The following is a 20,687-nucleotide window of genomic DNA, read 5'->3' on the forward strand; positions in this document are numbered from 1 at the left end:
GGGAAGGGGCTGTGTTTTAGCAGAGATACTCTGCAGTCGGTAAGAGGCAAACATACGGGCTGTCTTTTGGTATAGACCTAAATTAAACGTCTTGGTGGCAAGTTTAAACTTCTGAGCATGTAGGAGGGCACCCTCCCACAACTGGCAGCAGCAGCTCGGGGATACTTGGTGGGAATTGCTGGGAAAGTTCCTATTTCCTGAAAAGAAGACAAGATAAAATCTTTATTCAAACACTTTAAATATATACAGCCCCTGCAGTGAAGAAGTCCTCGGATTAACTGGCCTCATGAGCAGTAGCAATGCAGGAACATCATCCTACAGTTGGGCTTTGGGCCCTTTCAGCTTGTGCCCCAGGACTTGCTTGTCAATTCGTAGATTATAAATGTGTTGTAGCATATACCTCCCATTTTTAGGCTCTTCGGTAGATTATGGAGGGTTCTAAAAAATAGTAAACAAGTAACATTTCCTCTGTTCTTCAGGAACTTTATTTGAGTTCTATATATGACAGTTCTATGCTTTGTTGAAGGAGGAGCTTTGTTCAGTTTACAGCATTCTTGACTCCTGACGGTGCAACACCAGCAGAACTTTAATAAATAATTTCCGTACTTCAGTGTGACAGTTATATTCTCGTTTCAGCTTTATATTAAGGACATGATGACTGACTTTGGTGAAAAACATGACGAATACTTAATATCCCTTCAGCAGAGAAACCGGTGAGATACAGAACTTTTACCGCCACTGAGTGTATAGTATCTGTTGTGGACTATCTAAAATCAGCAGTTGTGAATATTAGTTTAAAAACTTGTTTTTTAAATTTGTGATGCAAAGTCTGACTTGCAGTGTCTTAAAGCATTCAGGTGATTTTCTTCTCTTCAGTTGCCAAGTACCTCAACATTCTTATTTCTAGAGATCACAATATTTCTTCAGCATGCTTTAAAATGGAGATAAATTTATTAACAAAGTAGATACTGCTTCCTTGGCTTGCAGGGAAGGTTTTTGTTTATAGAGCAGGAGATTCTAGATTCAGAAATAACTGGCAGCTCACACCACGTGAGGATGTTGTTAAGGGGCAAGGTTTTGTTGTCAGAACCACTGTACAACTTGCATCCTTATTATGAAAGCTCTGATTCTGAATTTTGGTGGAAACAAACGGCACTGAATTCCACATGACGAGCAGGTGGTCGCTGTACCTTGCAGAAAAGGACATCCCTGGTGGTTTTGGACCACAGGGGCTGCAGAGTAGCCTGTGTGGGAGCGGGTCACAGCTGGTTCCTGCAGGGTCCCAAATGAAGAGAACCAGCCCCTCCTGTGCCAAAGCATCACCAGCTGGAGCAGCCTGGGAGGGTTCAAGAGCGGTGGCTGCAGGGGCTGGGTGCTCCTGCAGAGCACTGTGGGGACGTGTGGAGAGAATGCGAGACTTGGAAGAGGAAGGGTATGTGTGTCACTGAAATTGAGCCTGAGGAGGGAAGGGGGTTTAATGCTGTTTTAGCCAGACTTTAGTTTTGTTCTGCCTCTAACTGCTCTGTTGACTGGGGACTTTCCCCCTCAAGTTTTGAAACACAAATTATTTTTTTCTTGAAGAGAGCACAACTATTTTTAAGCTTTTTGAAATTCTAAGTAAAACTCTTAAAAATTCTCAAGAGGAAAAGTTAACTATACTAAATACCACATTGGAAAAAATAATGTCAAATGAGAAACAACCTGGAACAAACATCAGGAGGGAGAGGCTTAGTTAAACTTCTTAGGTCACAGTGTGTGGGAACTTGTACAAGCCCTGCAGAACAGGAACAGCTCCTGGAAGCTGTGTTCAGAAATTGTTACCTGAACATATTTTTCAGCTTTGTGACATTGTGTGTTGTTGTATTTGTTGTTAATCTGACTATCTGTGCATGTGCTGCCTAAGGAGGAAGTGCTCTCCCCTCTTTTCAGGCTCTTGAGACGTTTAAGAAGGAAGGATCCTATACAAGTCAGACTGGAGCAGTTAGAACAAGGATTTTCTCTGTATCTGAACGGAGCTAATTCAGAGCGGGGAAATTACCACAGAAAAATCAAGTCACGTGGCTACCTTAAAAATGAGGCAAAGACCACCAGGACAAATGGTGAGTTAGGTGAGAGTTTGTCTGTGTTTAGCCCGTGTTGGGGCTAAACTACAGCAGCTGCTTTACCGCCCAGCAGAGAAGGGGGATTGGGAAAAGGAGAGAGACCCATGCGTTGAAAGCAAAATGGACTTAACAAAGCAGCAGAACTAATGCCAAAGTAAAGTACACAAGGTTCTACTTGTCTCAGCAAATGGGTGGTGGTACCGACAAATGGGGAAGCAGAACCTCCTCACCTTGAGGGTGAGGTTTCTGGGATGGGATTCACCCGTAGCCAGACTCCAAACTGCTAACGGGCTACAGCTGGCCCGGAATTCTGGCCCAGCAAAACCAGAGATTGCAGCCTAGAACTGCTTTGGTCATTGACTCATCAGAGCTGGGGTTACTGCTCAGGCTGTGATGAGGAGACAGCAGTGTTTGAGGCTGGAATAAATATTCTGTGGGACTCTTTAATCAAAGTGCTCGAGCTGGCTGTGTGTAAGGAACAGCTTCTGCAACACCCTAGCAATTTCTCAGTTGATCCTTGACTAATCCCAACGTTTAACTTCCCCATTTGTTAAACAGTTATAAGAACTAAAACTAGAACATTAGAAATGTGTGTAAAATGTTGTGTAAAGTGATGGTTTAACCTTGTCTGAGACTGTTCACAGGCTTTAACATCTGATGGGCTTCCATGTTATCTAAGTCTGGTGTCCCGTTGACAAATGACATTTGGTGACATAGACTATAATCAAATTAGATCCAGTAATAGCCGCATTCAGTGTGTAAATTATGTGTAAGCTATAAGAGCTGTCTTTGAAAGACAGGTAATCTTTATTTAAATATTTGATGTGAAGAAATTCTACCATTTTCTGTCAGTGATTAGCTGGCTTTATTTAAAAATGTGTGTTTTGTTTCTAATTTAAGTCTGTCAGACAGAGCAACAGGAGTGACAGTAACAATTTTGCATGTATAAAGGTATAAAGTGGGAATTTACTGCCCTTCTAATCTGTTTAGCATAATGAAAATGGAGTCGATTTTGCTAAACCCCTGTGTGAAGCGGTTTACCGACCTTAGTCCATTATCCTCACGCTTGCTGCAACCTGTCTGTCTTAGAGTCTGTTTTTTAATGTGTTGCTGTGTAGGTGGTGTCTGCTTAAGCTTTATTTTCACCTAAAATTGAAGAGAAAGAGTTTACAAAGTTAATAGGGGAATTTATTATGATTGAAAGTTTGTCAATCTCAAGAGTACTGGAAACAAACTGTTATTTCAGTAGCTGTTTTAACCACGACTGTAACCTCCGTCTCTTTTCCCCCTTTGTTTTCCTGCTACGCTGGTTACATGATATTTTTTTCCAGGTTTATGTGTGTGCAGGCTTAGCTGTCTGCTGTAGAATTTCCTGCAGGTTATATGGGCTGGTGACGGGGAATTGGCTAGTCCCTGAGTTTCACTGTTCTATATGAAAGTAAAAACTTGCGTGTAGTGATGTGAAAAAGTTCATGTTCTCAGATATTGGAAATCGAAGGAAATTGTGTGCTCTGTCACCCTGGGATGATGCACCTTTAGGTAGCTAAAGAGAATGCAAAACAACATCTTTGACCTGATGGTCCAAAAATCGTGCCGGGATATTGTGGCAGCCACTGTAACAGAACTCTCTCAGGAGAAATTTCCTCTGAAGGTTCTGTTGTGCAGCTCTTGCCTCTAAAGTTAACCAAAACTCTTTATTTTTATGGTTGCTTAATGCCTTTTGGTTCAATTAAGGTAAAATAGTTCAGCTTGTCTTGGGGACCTTTCGAGACTTCAGTGGCAGTCTCTGCTCTTTTCCTCAACTCCATCAACACAGAGACAGTAGCATTGTCCCTGCAGAGGAGAGCTCAGTGGTTTGCTATGTCCAGTGTTGGTACTTTAAACACGTGTAGCTGCAGTGAAAGGTATCACCTGAATCCTCATCCTCTCAGTTTTCTTCTTCCATTTGACTTTGCCGCTGGAGTCCAGAGGGGGAGTCACTGGTGATCTGTAAAAGCTTCTGACCTGGGGGTAGTACCTTGGCAACTTTGTGTTCTGTTTCCTTTTAGGCATTTCTTCTCAATGACTGAATATGATTTCACGTACAGAAATGATTTCTAGCAGTGATACCACACTGAACTTTCTTCCCTATCCATCTCCCATGAGAGTTATTGCACCATTATTCTAAAGCATCCATCTATAGGATTAGTCTTCACTGAAAAATTAGAAATGTGTGATACTTGATGGTACAGAATGGGCACAGATCCCTCGTTGTGGCTCCTGAAGGTGTCATCATAAATCTATTTGTCTGGACTATTTTCTTTTGTCTGTGTTCCCTGGGAGTAATTAATGGTAATAGTGATTGATAAACATTTTGTGCTGAGGCTTGGTAATTGGATTAAAGTAAATGATGGGCTTCTCAGGTAGTGACGCTGATCTCTAGGTATATCATTTCACGACCACGTATGTGCTTCCAGGGAACGTCGGTGTAGTCACAAAGATGTAGCTTAAGGGTGCTTGGGGTCTCCTTTGATTATGACTAATGCTTTGATGATGTACTGCTGAGTTCCTGGCTACTAGAATGGGCACTGTCAGCTCTGGTCTCCAGGGGAATGATACCAGTGGACCTGTTTTGTGTGACAAAACAGGTATTGGTTGGTGTTCGCATCCCATCCATCCCATGAGAAGGATGTTTTTGTTCTGAAGTCATGGTATAAAACAGATGACTAGCACAGCTGTGTGAACTGCCGGGGTTTTGAACTACTGATTTTCCTGGTTTAGAGAGACCTGGTAATGTGGATCCATCACAAAATACTGAAACAGTTCTGAAAACCAACCACTCAGCAGTGGTAGCCTGAGTCCTACCCTGTCCCCTTTTCCTGCTTCCATTTGAGCACACACAAGTGTGTGTGCCCATCTGGGCGGTTGCTTAGGAGAGATGGGTTGGTTAGGAAATGAAAGTGAAAGAAGCTTCCAGTTCTGTCTCAAAGCAGTGTCAGAGCACACTTCTAGTGTGGTAATCTCAGGACAGTTCACCCTCAGTGCCAGAAGAGCCCTGCAGCAATCGGTGCCAGTGCTGAGGGCTGCAAAGTGTTTCTGGAGTTCCTCAGGAACAGCCTAATGGAGTAGCAGGAGCTACTGTAGTTGGAAGGTCTCTTCCTTCCTTGGAGCAGTCTGTTCCTTTTCTCCTCTGTTCTTAGTCCTGCTTCAGGCGTAAGAGACATGCTTCACACTGAAGCAATAGAACAACATCTTGTTCTTCTTGCCGTGTAGTTTTATAATCACTCTAAATTGACATAAGCATGTTAATAAGCATGTTCCCCCCAGACTGGTGCCACCCTGTGCTGGTTGTCTCTCATCCACTTGTACCAACATTTGTCCAATCTCGTGGACAACCAGACTGCGCAAGTTGACTACCATTAAAAAGTGATCTCTTGTATTTTTCCTCAGGGAAAACCTGCTCCTAGCAATTCTCCGAACAGTTCACTGCACGGGTGAGTGTAGAGTTGTCCAGCCCAAAGAAGAAAATGTGGTGTTGAGAGTTGTACTGAGCAGCCTGATCTAGTTTTGAAGTGAGCCCTGCTTTGAATGGGGAGTTGAACTAGGTGACCTCCACAGGTTCCTTCCAAACTAAATCTGTCTGGGATTCTGTGACCTTTGTAGGATGACTGCTTCTTTTATTGGTAGTGCCAGTTTCTGCTGGCTTAGGGCAGCCATTAAATTATGACTTAAAGAAAACAGGTTTTGCGTCAGCTATTTTTCTCCACTGAGAAGAAATGGAAGCTGTAAATCTGTCTTGGACACAGGAAATGAGATGCCTTTATTTGGGATGCTGTTGAGAGTGTTGGTGGTGTCCTTGCTCCACTGAGGGTGCTTATGTGACCAGCAAGATGTTTGTCTCTGTCTCAACCAAAGCATCTTCTCAAAAATCCACTGTTCTGCTGTAAATTGGGACCATTTCCAGCACAGGACCCTTAGTTCTTCTTGGAAATCGAAGGAAATTGTGTGCTCTGTCACCCTGGGATGATGCACCTTTAGGTAGCACATACCCAGAATTATGGCAAAGGTTCTGGAACCAACTCTTCCCTGCCTTAGAAATGAAGGAAGATGATTGTTTAGCCTTCGTTTGACTTGTACATGTAGAATCTTTCTTTGCACAGTACCTTAAATACCTAATATTTAATCTGCCAGAGCCTCATGTTTCCTTAGTTTGAGGGTAAATACACACGGTTACCTTGTGGACCTGGCCTGTCCCCAGTTGTTCACCAGGAGCCTGTCTCTCAGTCTGCCTCAGTACGGCGGGTTCTGGGCTCATCTGGCTTCCTACCGCAGCTTACTGTCTGCCCAAATAGGAGTTAGGGTGATGTACACCCTGATCTAGAACATTCTTCTATACTTTAATGTCAGTGAATGCGGGGCTTAACTTGCTGTTAAGCTACTGTATCTTTGATCCGTTTGTTCTCCTGAATACACGTGATGATGACTTGAAGAGTTTCAGAGCTCCTGCTACTGATACACAGCTGGCCAGTATCTGAAGTGCAACGCCTTTTCAGTTGTTGATACTGGTCACATGGCAAAGACTTACTCTCCTGCCCTCATCTTGGGGAGGGGAGGAGAGGAAGAACCCCAAACCCCTGTGAACTAGGGTATATCTTGTCAAATACTGTATTTCTGTTTTCTGTCTTCTAATTCTTATCTCTGCATTCTGAAAAAGCAGCCCAGCTAGACGACAGTGGGTTGCAAGGACACAGCACACAGAGTGCACCAAGCAAAATACAACGCAGAACTTGGCGGCAGGTAAGGAACTGTTTGAAGGAACGCGGCTTTGAACTGATCCTGACATCATAAATAATTTTAGGAGAAATCGGTTGCAACTAGTAGATAGCGGGCAGCTAGGACTCTTGTAGAATCTGAGTCACTACTGTTCTCCACCCTGCAACGTATTGAGGGACACAGAGGTGTAATTTGCATAGCTTGAGTTGTAATTTGTGACAAATTCTTGTAGATCAGAAGAGAGGAAGACGCATATAGATAATAAGAATACCCTGCCTGTAAGAAATGTGGAGTCATCAGTTATATAGTAGTTGGTTCACTGGAGAAACCTCAATGGTCTTGCTTTCTTTTGGCCTCGAGAAGGATCTGACTTAACCTGTTTAGTATGACTTAATTAACAGAACAAATGTGAATTCTGTACATTTGAGACATGTCACCCAAATAATTACCCTACCTGATTCGCAATTGTTCTGCTGGATGTCCAGGCCGTGCTTTGAGTGTCTGGGGATCCGGGGTCTGTGTCGCTGTGGATAAAACCTTCATGTTGTGCAGGTTTTCTTTCCTTGCAGCAAATATTGCACATTCAGATTTTAAGGCTGCATTATTTTATCACCTTCACTGCTTAGCTGGATTCATTTCCTCAGCTGCTATTTCTCTCGGTAGATCATTGCTTACATACTGGCCTGGCAAAACTTGTTCGCTAAATTTGCCAAATGTGTGGCTAGTCGTAACCTCCATCCTTCTGATCACAAGAGCCAAGGGAAGGAGGAGGTATCTCCTCTAGCTGGGTAGGAAATTTGGCCAAATACAGGTAGCTGCACTAAAAACTAGCTACTACACGAGACTAGCTCAGAGAGATCCCTCAAGTCTGTTATCCAACTGGATGGAGGGGTAGCAGAGTTACAGTCTATTAATGAGCAGCAGGAATTATTTAGCTAGGGAAATGTCCAGCCACTGGGCAAGATGCAGGTTGTGCCAGGCAGCAGCTTACTGTCCCAGTGCTTTTCCCTGTGGGTTTGTTGGATAGCTGGAGGGCCTGGCAATTCCTCTGCGAAACTGTCAAACCTGGGATGTGCTGTGAGGGGGGGAAGACAGGCAGATTGAAAGAAGACATTCTGTCAAAAGCCAGGTTGCCATAGGAAGTTCTCTCTGGGACGTCTCTGCTCCTGGCACTTAGAAGATGGTGGAGGAGTGTTTGAACACCAGATAACTGATGTCGGTGGCATACACAGATTTGGGATCACGCGGTACCTTCAGCAAAACAGTCCCCTTCCCATTTTTCACTTATGAGATTATCTCTATGCCCCAGCATTCAAAAGTGGGGGGAAAAAATAACTGATAACTGTGTTCCTTGAGAGTATGTGCGCTTCCTGCTTTCTCTTGTGTCACCGGTTGGAGTGCTGCAATTCTGTGCTGTGGAAAGATGAGTTTCTGAAACCTTCTTCCCCTCTTTAACCATGCTTGGGTACCTGAGTGTGTGCATCCTGCGATTGCATCCCGGTTATGAAGTAGAACAAATTAATTTGACCACTTTTGCAGCTGTGCCTGACATTTACAGAGGCAAAGAAATCTTGGTGCTCAGATGCTTGTGGTGTAACTCATTCTCCCTCATTGTATTATAGACAAGAGTAACACATCTTCACAAGTTGCAATTACTTCAAATAGTTGTTTTCATACATAGTTGCTACACAGTCACAGGGTTATTGTGGTGGGAATGGAGATCGTCTAGTCCAGTCCCTGTGCTCAGGCAGGGTCAGCGAGAGCAGGCTGCCTGGGACCGTTGCCCTTCATCAGGTCCCTCAGGCAGGCGTGCCACTCTAGAGCCAGAGCTCTGCCTGCAGCAGGGCTAGCCCCATCCTCAGCCTTGCTGGCCACACCTCGGGCTGCCCCAGCTCCAGCTGGAGCCCAGCAGCAGCAGGTTTTGAATACTCTACAGATGAAAGCTTCAGGAAACTTCTCCAGGAAACCTGCTCTGGTGTTTGGTCACCCTTGCAGTAAAATTTTTTCTTCTGTTCAGATGGAATTTAACGGATTTTTTTTTTTCTGTTCAATGTCTCTTGTCCTGTCGATGCAGGGGCCCAAAGGTGAGCTCAGGGTGGGACAGAAACCTTGTATGGAACAGAGGGGAAAAGCTTTGCTTGTTCTAGATATTGAAATGTAAAATGTATTGATTATTGATTGGATTTGTACTGCTGATAACACAAAAGGTGTCTAATTTCTTTGACTGCTTCTTTTAACAGGAAACTGTGGAGATTAAAACAGAAGATGGGGCTAAGTTCTGCATTGAACCTCCTCTTGACTACTCTGAGGATTTTGAACCTTATGAAAGCTTGAGTGTGGAGACAAATGGTGATGATACTCTCTCTTATTCCCAGGTACAACTGGCAGTTCCCTTCTATCGTTCATGGTGGTGTCAGCTGAAACGTGAACATGCCAGGCATCAGTTTTGATGCAGCCTTCAAACACAGCGTTGTATTTCTGTCACTAGATGCTTTCCTATTGATGTGACATAAAGAAGGAAAAAATGAAAAGTGAAAGTACTTGGAAAAGCTAATTTCAGTCAGCAAAACTATACCATGTTAAGTCCAAATTTAAAGAGGTGGAATATTATCTCTGGTCAGAATCGAGGTGTTTCATGCAAGGAGACTCTTACAGTTCATTTAATGGTTGTCACAGGAGCGTCACCCTTGGCTGTCAGGTTAGAGAAACCTTAAGCAACAGCTTTTACTAGGTTTAGGTTAGTTTTTGAATAATCATGCTAAAATTGCTGCGTGTTCAGGGGCTGTTGCTGTATTGACTCCGTTGTTCGGCAGTTCAGCCTTCCCTTGGATTACTTACTGCGGTTTGTTCCAGCACACTTCACAAATGTCCTGTTCTTAAAGTGCATAAATAAATGAACAAGAATTTATTAATGGTTTTTTGCCTAACCATTTAGTGACATCAGTAAAGCTTTTCAGGATAGTGGAGTGGCATCTGTATATGAAACTGTCTGCAGCTTTACCACTGACATCAGACGAACTTCCCAAGTGTGTTTTCCTAGCTTGCATCTTCCTACTCTCCTATATTGCTTTTGAGCTTATGGGGTTTTTGCTCTACAAACCAGTAACTTGTTCACAGTAATGGACATTTATGTGTAAGTAAGAAGTTAATAATTTCAAACCAAAACCCCGCTTTTCTTTGTATCCCAGATGAAAATACTTCTAGTTCTCCTGGAGCTACAATGTGTTTTCTAGAATCTCGTTACAATGCAGACATCTTGAGGTTTCAAGCCAAAAGGAAAGCCTGTCAAATAGCTAGAAATATTAGTCCTGACTGTCCTAAAGCCATGCTCAATATCAAGCCTCAGGTTGCTGATAGACCCTCGTTTGACCCTGTTTGCTTGTTCTTTTTCTGTCGAGGCGGACTCCCTACCAAGTGTAATCCAGCAGAAGAGCAGCTTGAAGCTTTCACTGCAAACTGAATGTGTGCTGTCACAGGCTAAGACAGCTGCAGGTTTTCATGTTACTCCTACAGTTTGCTTACCTATACCTATCTCAAACTAATACAACAAAGTAGGAAAAAAAGTATTTAAGATATGCAAGATCGTTTCCTTTTGCATTCAGAACAACACAGGGCTCTGCAGTAGCACCTCTGCTGTTTGTGGCATATGCTGAGAGTGTCAGGGAAGCTTTTTCCCCAGTAAATTTCAAAATAGATTCATCTTTGCACAAAATCCTGTTACAGTCTACCCACTCAAGTCTTTACTACTGTATATTGAAGTGCAGATGTGTACAAGACAGGGCCATTATCATCTGGCCAATTACTTATAAAGAAGCTGCTATCACAGGAGCTTTGCAGTCTTGTGAAGGCATTTGGAAAATCTGGATTGGAGTAAACAGCAAGCCAAAAGATCTGATAATCTAACACTGTGAGACTGGAAAAATAGATGCCCTTGCCCTCTTGAGTACTTACTGCCTGTTTGTAACTTGTTCCTAAAAATCGGTTTTGCACATGAAAATTCTTTCAGAATTGTCCTGCAAGGATTCTGATGAGCAGGAACAAAGGAGTTGTGGGATGATGTTTTTTCATAAGTCCTCAGCAGAGGAGTGAAGACATGGCACGAATTTTTCTAGCAGCATCATGGCTCTGAGTTAATTAGAAGGTGGTTCTTTCTCCTCAGGAAGGAAGAGGCAGCCACGCTGGTTTATTTTAAAATACATGTTTGAGCTTTTCTGACAACTCTGTTTGAATTGTACCAGGAATTGAGAAGCAGCTCACAGCTCAGCAAAGAAGAGAAAAGGATGGAAGAAGACTCTCTCAGTGATGATTATGACTCTGTTGAAGAGGATCTGTCTTCAGAGTCATCTGCCACTGAGGAAATCATTACGAGCTTTGGAGGCCTCCAGCTGTATAGCAGTGGATCCCTGCAGAAAGAAACTGCTGAGCATCAGGGTGCTGGGAGATCCTCTGGCCTCGATTCTGCTGCCCATGCAGTGCTGGAGTTCAACCAGGATCAAAGTAGTAAGTCTCCGTGTATTACACGTGACTGCAATACTAGAAGAATAATAATTCTTTGAGAGCATTGCTTTGAAGGGGGTTGCTGCTGGTTGGTCGTTAATGGTTACTCCATTCTCTCATGATTTTTGTTGTTCTTTAGCAAACCTGTAAGTTTAATCTCCTGGTTGGTTTGGGAGACTTGCAGCCTCTTCAAGCAGAAACCAAACCTTGACTTACATTCAGTAGTTCTCAAAATTTCCTCGCCTTTCATTTCAGATGCATTATTGGGTTTAGGTTTTGGGGGGTTTTTTCTTTTTTTGACTGTATTTTAAGAATTAATTTTGATGTAACTGTTAATATAAGTGACTCAAGACTTTTTTTCTTTTTGCTTTACTTGTCTGTAAGGCAGGTAAATATTTGGTGCAGATGAGATCTATTGGTGCTTTATGGTGATGTATTTTATTATTTTATGATGTATTAAGGCAGTGGAAGCCACGCATATGTATTTGTGCATCAATTGAACAGCGTCAATGAAGGGAGAGAGGACGAAGTTATCCCTGTAACTATGCCAGCATAATTAAAGTGGCAAAATTTTAGCAGTCAAGGTCCAGTATATTTTCTCTGGCTGGCTGCTTCTAAATAACTCTGAAGTTGATTATTTCTGTTCCCTTATTCTCTTGCGGAAGTGAAGCCAGTATGAGTTCTCTCAGCAAAAAGAAAAGATAATGCTGAAACATACATTCCTGTCAGACCAACAGTGGTAAAAAAAATGACTCAGCCACTCTCTGCTGAGTTCTTGCATGAGGAAAGACATGAAAGAATTTGTTCTAGTAAGAAATAAGAACATATAATGTCAATAAGGAGAGTTTTCATGCTTTTTGCCCCTCTGGTTTGGTTGTAATTTCAGCCCATGCCTGTTACGTGATTTTTCTTAACTGTTGTTCTGTTGTGTGTGTGTGTGTGTGGTGCTTTTTTCAGTTTTTTTCTTGCTGTGTTTACCATCTCACATGCTTTGTCCTAAGTACAGAGCCTGTATACTTCAGTCTTCTGCTGCAACTTTCCTACCTTCCTTTTCTTTTTGTTTTGATGGCATAAGACTTTTTCCTCTCTCTCAGTCCTTGTCCTTACTCTGTGTTTCTCACTCTCCCTGGGGAGACTGGTTCCCTGGGGCGTTAACAGCAGTGTCTTGTCAAAATCAGCAGCTGACGCTTTGGTGGAACATGCTAACACAATGCATTTACAGCAGTAAAGGCAGCTTCGCACAGCACAGCAAAACTAGCTCTGTTGCTTCTTGGGACTGTGCTGGAACTACACCTTGAGCACTGCAGATCCATCTCCAGTGCTCGGTAGATATGCCAGTATCTGCTGCCATAGTGGCAACTGTTTTTCCTGGACTGGAGAGCACCGTTCTGGAGGCACTGCTGCTTATTGGAAAAATCTGCTGCTGAGGTGTGGTCTTTACCTGGGCTAAATGAACCCCAACAAACCCCAAACTGAGGGGCTGAAATCATGGCTGCAGCTGTTATTTTATCACAGTCTGTAACTGAAATCGTCTGAGCTTGAGTCTTGAAAAGTCTGGGATGAAGTTCTCAGCCTTACCATACTCTGGTTAAGTCACTTTTTTTCAAAAAAAGCAAAATCCAGATGTGTCCGAACCAAGCAGTAAAGCTAACGGGTTTGAAAAATCAAAATATTAGCTCCTTAATTGGCAGAAAACCAAACTGAGAAAAAGAAGCTAATTCCTTCTGGCTTCAGAATAAATCCTCTGTAACTTCTGAGACCCTCACCCACCATCTGGCCGAGCAGATGCCTGTTTTGACAGCCTTCCAAAGATGTGTGTAGCATTTTCTCAGCTTATAATAGGGCTTGCTGGAACTGCTTCTGTCCAACTATCACTTTGGATCTTTAAAGGAATTTCATTTCAGGGGGTTGGTATAGTACAGAAAAATAAAAAGGACTTTATTCTGTCCCAGTATATGCAGAGAAGTCCAATGCTTGTTGAAAGTTCTTTTTGAGTCTAGCTGGCATGGAGTGTAGATGGCACTTAACGAATACACGGAAATCTCAGCTCAGTTTTCACTTGCTGACTTTCCACGTAGACCTCCTGTTACTAGCAGCCCCTGCCACTTTGCTCTCCCGCTTGGTAAACCTCCCTGCAGCGCTGTGAGCACGCTTCTGTACCAGCCTGTTCTTCAGTATCTTCTCGTGATCTAAATGTCTGTACAGCTTCAGTCTCTGCCCTTCCCTTGACTTTTGAAGTCCTTGAATATAACCACTGTGCTCCTCTTTGGAATTTAACTACTGTGGTTCTCTTTTAGTCCAAGCTCAGATCCTCTGTTGTTAAATTTTATTTCCTTTCTTTTAAACCTGTTTATAGGCTGTGACGTTTCTATTTCTCCGTGATGTGTGGGAAGATTGGGATGCATATGGCCATTTTGATGACTGCTTAAGTGAGAAGGTCATTTATTTTGCCTTGCAAATAGCAACTCCTGACTCCCCCTGTTTTGCTAGAAGACTCTGGGGATTCCTCCAGACTAGCTGAACACCCCAGTTATGTTGAAAAATTCTAATGTGCTGAATTATATTTACCTCTTTTCAATGAACTGTTACAAGGCGTTTCCATTAAGTACTGGAACAAAGCAAGTACAAAAAAATCCTAAAGCATAACAATGATGTTTCTCATTTATCACTTTCCCTCCTCTTTATGACACTGTTTCAGCTGTTGTCTAGAGTAGATGTGACCTGGAATCTTAATATGAAAGCAAATTGGAGCAATTCAGCCTTGCTTGTGTGAGATGTGTGCTGTTGTAATGTTTCCTACTTATGTGTCCGGACAAATGGACTGCTCCTTCCTCCTTTTGGCAGCAGGATCATCAAGTCGACCAGAAAGACTGCTTTTAGCAAGACGAAAGAAAGTGTGTGGGAAGGACCCTGAGCCCTGTGTTTCAGCCATGATTAAGGCAATACAAATGGAAAATGAAGCCGTGGAGAGAGATCTGCAGACCATTTCCTCGAGCCCTCAAAAGGTACGGCAGAATGCAGGGGAGGGCTGTTTGATCGAGTAGCAAACCCCCTGAATTACAGTCTGTTCCACATCAGGATTGTGTCTGAATGAATGGAGATGCCTCTTAAGTGTAATTGTATTTGTATTATTCTTCCATAGGGTGATTTTCTTTCATCTCCTTCCGTGGGATAGCATCCCACAGTGCTCTCTTGATTTCAGAGACTGCTGAGCAGCTGATAGACCAGGCACACAAGATGTCTATCCAGTCAAATGCACACAGCTGCAGGCCTGCTTGAGCCATTTCCACCCTGGAAGCTTCCTAAAGAAGATAATATGTGATTTCCATACCAATAAATTTTACCTTCCGACTGGACCCATTAATATGGGCCCTCTTCGCCATTAATACACGCTCTGCTTCTGGAGCAGAGCTGTCAGTACGCTGCTAGCTTTTAGTAAGCTAGCTTTAGTAAGGTTTTCCGAACCATACGTCTCTTATCTCCAACAGCAATGTTTAAGAACAATTAAAAACTCATAAACAAGATCAGCAAAAATCCATTCCCTTCTGATTCAGGTCAGGCCAGTGTTCCTCAGTAAGGTAAGAATGAGGAATTCTCAGTAAGAATGAGGAGGTTTGTGCTGAGGATCCTAGCTAAACTTTGACTGTAACCAATAATTCAGTTCTCCTAACAGAAAGAAAGGGCATGAAGCAATTTGAGCATAACCAGAAGTACCTGTTACGGGCAGTGTTCGTGGATTCAAAGTCTGCTGCCAGTTTAGGAGACTCATTTTTATGGGAAGGGAAAGAGAGTTGCCCAGAGACTCCAGAAGTTACTCATTTGAATTCTGATTGTTCCCGAGGCAGCTGACTGCTGTAACCTCAGCTGGTGCTCCCTGAAGCTGGCAGTTGGAGCGATGATGAATATGTATCCGCTGCCATCGTTGAGCCAGCATTAGGTTTGTGGGGAGTTTTGGTTTGGAGTGGTGGTGGAAATGTTCTTTTGCTGTAGGGAAGTACTTTACAAATGGTTTCACCATCTAGGTTTACTTTTCAATCTTATTCCTCCTGTTTTTCAGATATTTATAGCTATGTGATTGATAGAACAAATTCCATTGAATGTTCTCACATAATGTATCTTCCTGCTAACATTAGGACTAATTTTAATATTGTCGCGCTTAAATGAAAAATAATGAAACAATACTGAAAATAGATGTAATTTTGCCCTGACACTTGGGATGGAGTTTCAAAAACATGCTGTGAGTTCTGGAAAATCATTTAGGTCAGCTTTAAGACTGAGAAGTAATTTAATTTTACTTACAGAATTGAGGGATTGTGGAACTTGGCCTTTGATATTTAAATGTATGACAATGCAGAATTTTCAATACTAAAAATGTAATTAACTTCTAAGTTCTCTTGCTCTTCGAAAATTAGAGAAATGGAATGACCCAAGAACAGAAGGACTCATCTGCCGGTTGATCACTGTACTGAGTATTCTGTCTCTGACAGAAGCTACCAACAAATTGTTAGGAAAAAGATCAAAGGGATCAGAGTATACCTACAAAGTGGGGTGCAGGCAGAGGAAGAGCCAAAGCACTGGAAGAACTGCAGAACTTCTCCTTTGTTTTCTCTTAGATAATCACCACTGATAGTTCTATATTTTAAAAATAAATCAAGATTGTTATTGTAATAAAACTGAGCTTTTTGGGGTTTAAAAGTCTTTGTTCCATTTTTTGGAGAAGGAGTAATTCTAGGCAGACCTGTGCCAAAGCTTCGGCCAACTTTGAGTCCTATCAAATGTCTGTAATGGAATTTCAGGCACACGTATGTATAAAACAGTCATCTGCAGATACTTTTATGTTTCTTTTCTTCCACACAGAGAATCAACCTTCAAGCTCAGCTCTCTTATTGCAAATCAAGACCAATTCTGTTACGTGAGCTTTAACTCAGTATAGTTACAGGTTAACTGAGTCCAGAGCTGGGCACAAACGCCTATTTATTCTGGAGGTGCAGATTAATGCTTGTTGATGTGTGGAGAACAATGTGAATGAAACATGCTTTTTTTTTTTTTTTTTATTTAGAAGAATTCTTCTGTTTTATCTGTTGATTCTGCAATGGCCGAAACACCAGAAAAAGGCCAGGCAAGGACCACAGTCACAAAAGCTGCTGAGAGAATTCGTCCTTTCGGAAGCAGGTGAGTATCCTTCTGTTAGGGCCAGCTTTCTTTTCGGAAGAGAGATTTTTCAGTAAACCACCAGGTGATTGTAGTACCACTGCACCAGATCATCGGTAGATACCTGAAGGGAGAAGATTCCAGCCTTGGGCCAGTCTCTGTGGATCAGGGAACTGCCAACATCTCTCTCTGTCTTTCTGTTCCCTACGTATTACTTTCTCAGACTGCTTCAGAACCTGCTGAGAACTGGAGCCCACTAACCAAACTGTGAAATGCAGCCAAGTTGTTTTTCAGCATTGGTGGTACATGGGATTCTTCCGTGGGGTATATGGGTCCATCCTGTCATCTCTTCACCTTTGCACCAACTAAACTGTTTTCTAAAAATACAAGAATTATGAGGAAGTGACACATTAAAGAATACGTATGTTTCAGACAACAGAAGAAACTTCTGGAAGTCTTTCCCGAGCCTGAGAGCCGTTCTGGCTGTGAGAATGACACGTTCCTGTTGGACAACAAACCTGAAGTAGATCCTGTGTTGAGAGAGAAGGTTTGTGTTTATGCGCGTCATAAGTGATGCGTCCCAGTATTCCTGAAATAAAAGTCCATTGACTGATCTGTATTCCACTGATTCTGCCCCATGCCAACTAATAAACCTGTGGCAGGGTAAGAGGAGAGAATTTATCACTGTTCCTTTGTTCATCAGAATGACAGGGGCGGGATTGATGGAACCCAGAATGATTGAATGTCGTCCAGATAGTCTTGAGTTTGCAAGCCTTTTGCTTCTGGCTCGACAGTATGGTAATCTTCACAGTGTTTTGTGCCACATTTATTGTTTTGTCACTTATGATTATACCGTATTTCATTCAGGTCCAGATGGCAACCAGTATGGAAGTACGTGATGCCATTTATGTGACTATGAAACTTCTGTCTAACTGGGGAAATCCAGAAAACGTGGGCCTGAGCGAGGTGGAGTTCTTTGATTTATACAACAAGAAGATATATGTGTCTCCTTATGATGTGGACATTCGAAATATAGACACCCCAGGAGATTTGTGCTGCTTGGTCAGTAAGAACTTCAATGTAAGACTGCTTAGCCCTGGATGTGAAATTTCTCATTATAATATTTCTTTAGTATTCTAGCAGTAGGTTGTTTGTTTAGAAGCATGATTGCATTTTGGACCTGACTTGCTTAACAACTATCTCCTAATTTTAAAAAATACAGATATTGCTTACTATGAACAAATCCAGCTTCCCTGTCCAAGATGTTGGCATTCAGTTCTATTTTTGATTTAGAACAGAATTTGCTTAATTTGCCTGACTGACTTAACTGAGCGACTGGAGGGAGGCAGCTCTAACTCCGCCTCGCTATACGTGAACTTTGTGGTATAGTCTTGGATGAAAGAACACATTCAGTTTTTAAGGTATTGTAAGATAATCATAGTGTCTGTAGAATGAGATCACCAAACTTTAAGGACGGGGAATTCCACATTTTTACGGTATGTCTGCTGATAAACTTAAGTAATTCTTGTGATCTAAAGGTGTAGGAGCTTCACTGCTAGCTTCTTCCACGTGTTTGATATGAATTTAAGTAAGCTTAAGAAGGAAACATCATTTTCTCCTACCCCTTGTTATCCTTTTACCTAGGAAGGACTCACGAAAGAATAAGAATGTGTAGGTAGGTAGTTTTGAACAAGAGATTAAGAAGAATGTGTGGCATGATAAAAGTATTTCATAGCTCTTCTGTTGAGATAGAAAGATGAGAAGACACGAGGAGCTCACATTCTAAAGAGAAGGGACAAAAGACAATAACTGGTTTGAAATTCCGATGCTACTGAAGAGATTAGCAAATGTCCATGGCCCTTCTTACAACCATAATTCTGTCTGTGCTGTATGTTCGCGGTGTGTCCTTTGTCTCCACGGGCCCTCGGAGCTAGGAGCCTAGTAAAAATCCGTGTGATTTTAGTGAGTGAAGATACTAAATGACTTAGTCTGTTAAAAAACAGAAATTCTAACTCCTGTCATGCTGGTGATACTTGTCTGCTTGCAAGCGAATGAGACTAGAAAGAGGGCAAATATGCAGCATTTTGAAATTTAGCTGAAACTCAATATGGAGTATTATTTGCAGACAAATATTTTTACTTGAGAGATCTTTCTTACTGGCTCCTGAAAAATGTAATTTGGGTGTCCTTTATCGGCCATGCTCTTTGGCAGGTGACACTCACTAGAAGTGGTAGTGACACTCAGACTTTCTAGGTAATTATAAATTATGCAGTAATATATTCATTAAGCCATTATAAACCTGTTATCCTCAGCATTTCTCATTTATATCTACCATTATTCTTAAGTAATGAGGTTTTATGTTTCATTGATTAATGAATTCCCTTGATTTGTGACACTGTAACCTCCTCTCTTGGAGCTGGACTGTGGGCAGGAAATATGGTGTTAGTGCGTGGATCTGTGATAACTGCACTGCACCCTCCTCCAGGAGTCATAACAGTTTGTGTACAGTTCAGACCATACAGGAGAGCTTTTGGGAACGTTAGAAAAACAACAAATTAATGCATCTCCAAGGAACTCGTATTTTCCACAGAATGAGAACATAAAAACTGACTTTGTGGAAAACTCACTTTATCACAGTTAAAACACTTTCATCTTTGATCATGTAGGTGTGCATTTGTCTCTGAGAACAGCCGTACTCTTAGAGAAGATGAGGGATTTAATTTATTTATGAGTTTATTTAGTAGCCTTGCAGACTTTTAAGAACACCACTTAAATTGCCTCCTCCCTTGTCCTTCGTGATCTGCTGCAAAAGAAAAATGCCTGGCAGAACATCAGGAGCTCTCAACTGCAGGTGTGCCTTGATGGGATGTAATGCTTAAGATGATGTAGATCAGACATTTCATCCAAATTGTTTTCTGTAAACCTTTTTGATTCTTGTATGCATATATAGGTCTTTTAACCCTTAGGATAACAAGGACAGGTAACTGTAACTCTAGAAATATGTAACAAATGTATTTCTTCACGATGGGGAACCCTCAGACCCCATCATTCCCCTTCACAGTGTTTGAGCCTTCCTTTACTGGCCATCAGGTATCCCTTCAGTGCCCACACAAAGCAGTACTGCAGGCCAGACAGCCACAAAATCTAAGAGCGAATGTTCCCACTCTCACTTTGTTTCCCTCGATCCATGCAAATGGAATTCCTACCCCTGACACACCCTGATGGTTCAGAGAACTTCTGGACTGGATTTTTCAGCACTGGTTGCAAAGACAGTAACTCCAGACTAGAGCGCATCATGTGAAGGCAAAAACTTTGCCACCACTTGTGCTTACAAGTCCTGAGAGACCTCCACAGTCTTGTGAGCTTGTGAGTTTTGCTATGGATTCACAAATGTGCCATTACTTTCTGGTGTCAGATCTTTGACTCGCTGACCAAGACTGTATGTCCTAGAGTTTGGGTATCCTTGGTCCAAAGAAGTTACTTCCACTGATTAACAAAATGATCTCTAACAGCTGCCTCTCAGGATGCGGTACTTGACCTGGCTTTGATATGGCTTCTACTGTTTGGAAGATCATGTGCAACTTCACAGAGAAACTAGGGAGAAGCATGAACAGGTCTCTCTAGAGCCCATTTTGGTGTGCATTTGCCCTCCTGTGAAGGCACCTCTGGCACTATCTCAGCACTCATCAGAACCTATTGATTTGTAGGAAATCAGGTCCTGACTTGAGAGGTCTGGAGAGGTGTATGGCTCATCGAATGTTGTCTGCTGCTGGGAAATGATTTTTTTAATCATTCTTGTTCATGGTGTGACTCCAGAAACCTGATCTAGCTTTGAAGTTGATCCTGGAGTTGGGTTCATGCTGGTTTGAGGGCTATGCTTCATTTCTTTGATGTTGAGAGGCTTCTTTGGTTTTTTATGTAGAAAAGATTAAAACTGTCTGGCACTCTTGGGCTGTTTATGCCCCAAACTGACATTCAAAGCAATAATAGACTCCCAAAGCTTTTTGAGAGGCCTCTGGGGTGCAGACATTGTGAACCATCAGAGCTTGGAATACAAAGATGACCACCCTGAGAAGTGGGTCTGTTAATGACATCTTTGAACATGCTGGCAGAGCTCTGTCCTTCCCATCATTAGGCACACATCTAAAGTCCTCAGAAGGAAACCTCTGTAGTTACTGCCTTCAG

The 20,687-nt window shown here is 42.3% G+C and overlaps 1 protein-coding gene across 1 annotated transcript in view; it reads left to right on the forward strand.

Moving 5' to 3' along the window:
- Positions 1 to 651: 651 nt before the first annotated feature.
- Positions 652 to 20,687, forward strand: part of KIAA0556 (KIAA0556 ortholog) — a gene marked incomplete at its 3' end in the record, with an annotated part of 26,933 nt that continues 6,897 nt past the window's right edge. Inside the window, 10 exon segments of the mRNA XM_010137971.1 lie at positions 652 to 713; positions 1,930 to 2,099; positions 6,796 to 6,878; positions 9,095 to 9,229; positions 11,093 to 11,354; positions 12,017 to 12,160; positions 14,199 to 14,356; positions 16,414 to 16,523; positions 16,935 to 17,049; positions 17,376 to 17,582. Of these exon segments, the coding sequence (XP_010136273.1) occupies positions 652 to 713; positions 1,930 to 2,099; positions 6,796 to 6,878; positions 9,095 to 9,229; positions 11,093 to 11,354; positions 12,017 to 12,160; positions 14,199 to 14,356; positions 16,414 to 16,523; positions 16,935 to 17,049; positions 17,376 to 17,582 (1,446 nt within the window).

The sequence above is a fragment of the Buceros rhinoceros genome, unplaced genomic scaffold (genome assembly GCF_000710305.1).
Source record: "Buceros rhinoceros silvestris isolate BGI_N320 unplaced genomic scaffold, ASM71030v1 scaffold21760, whole genome shotgun sequence".
NCBI lineage: Eukaryota > Metazoa > Chordata > Aves > Bucerotiformes > Bucerotidae > Buceros > Buceros rhinoceros.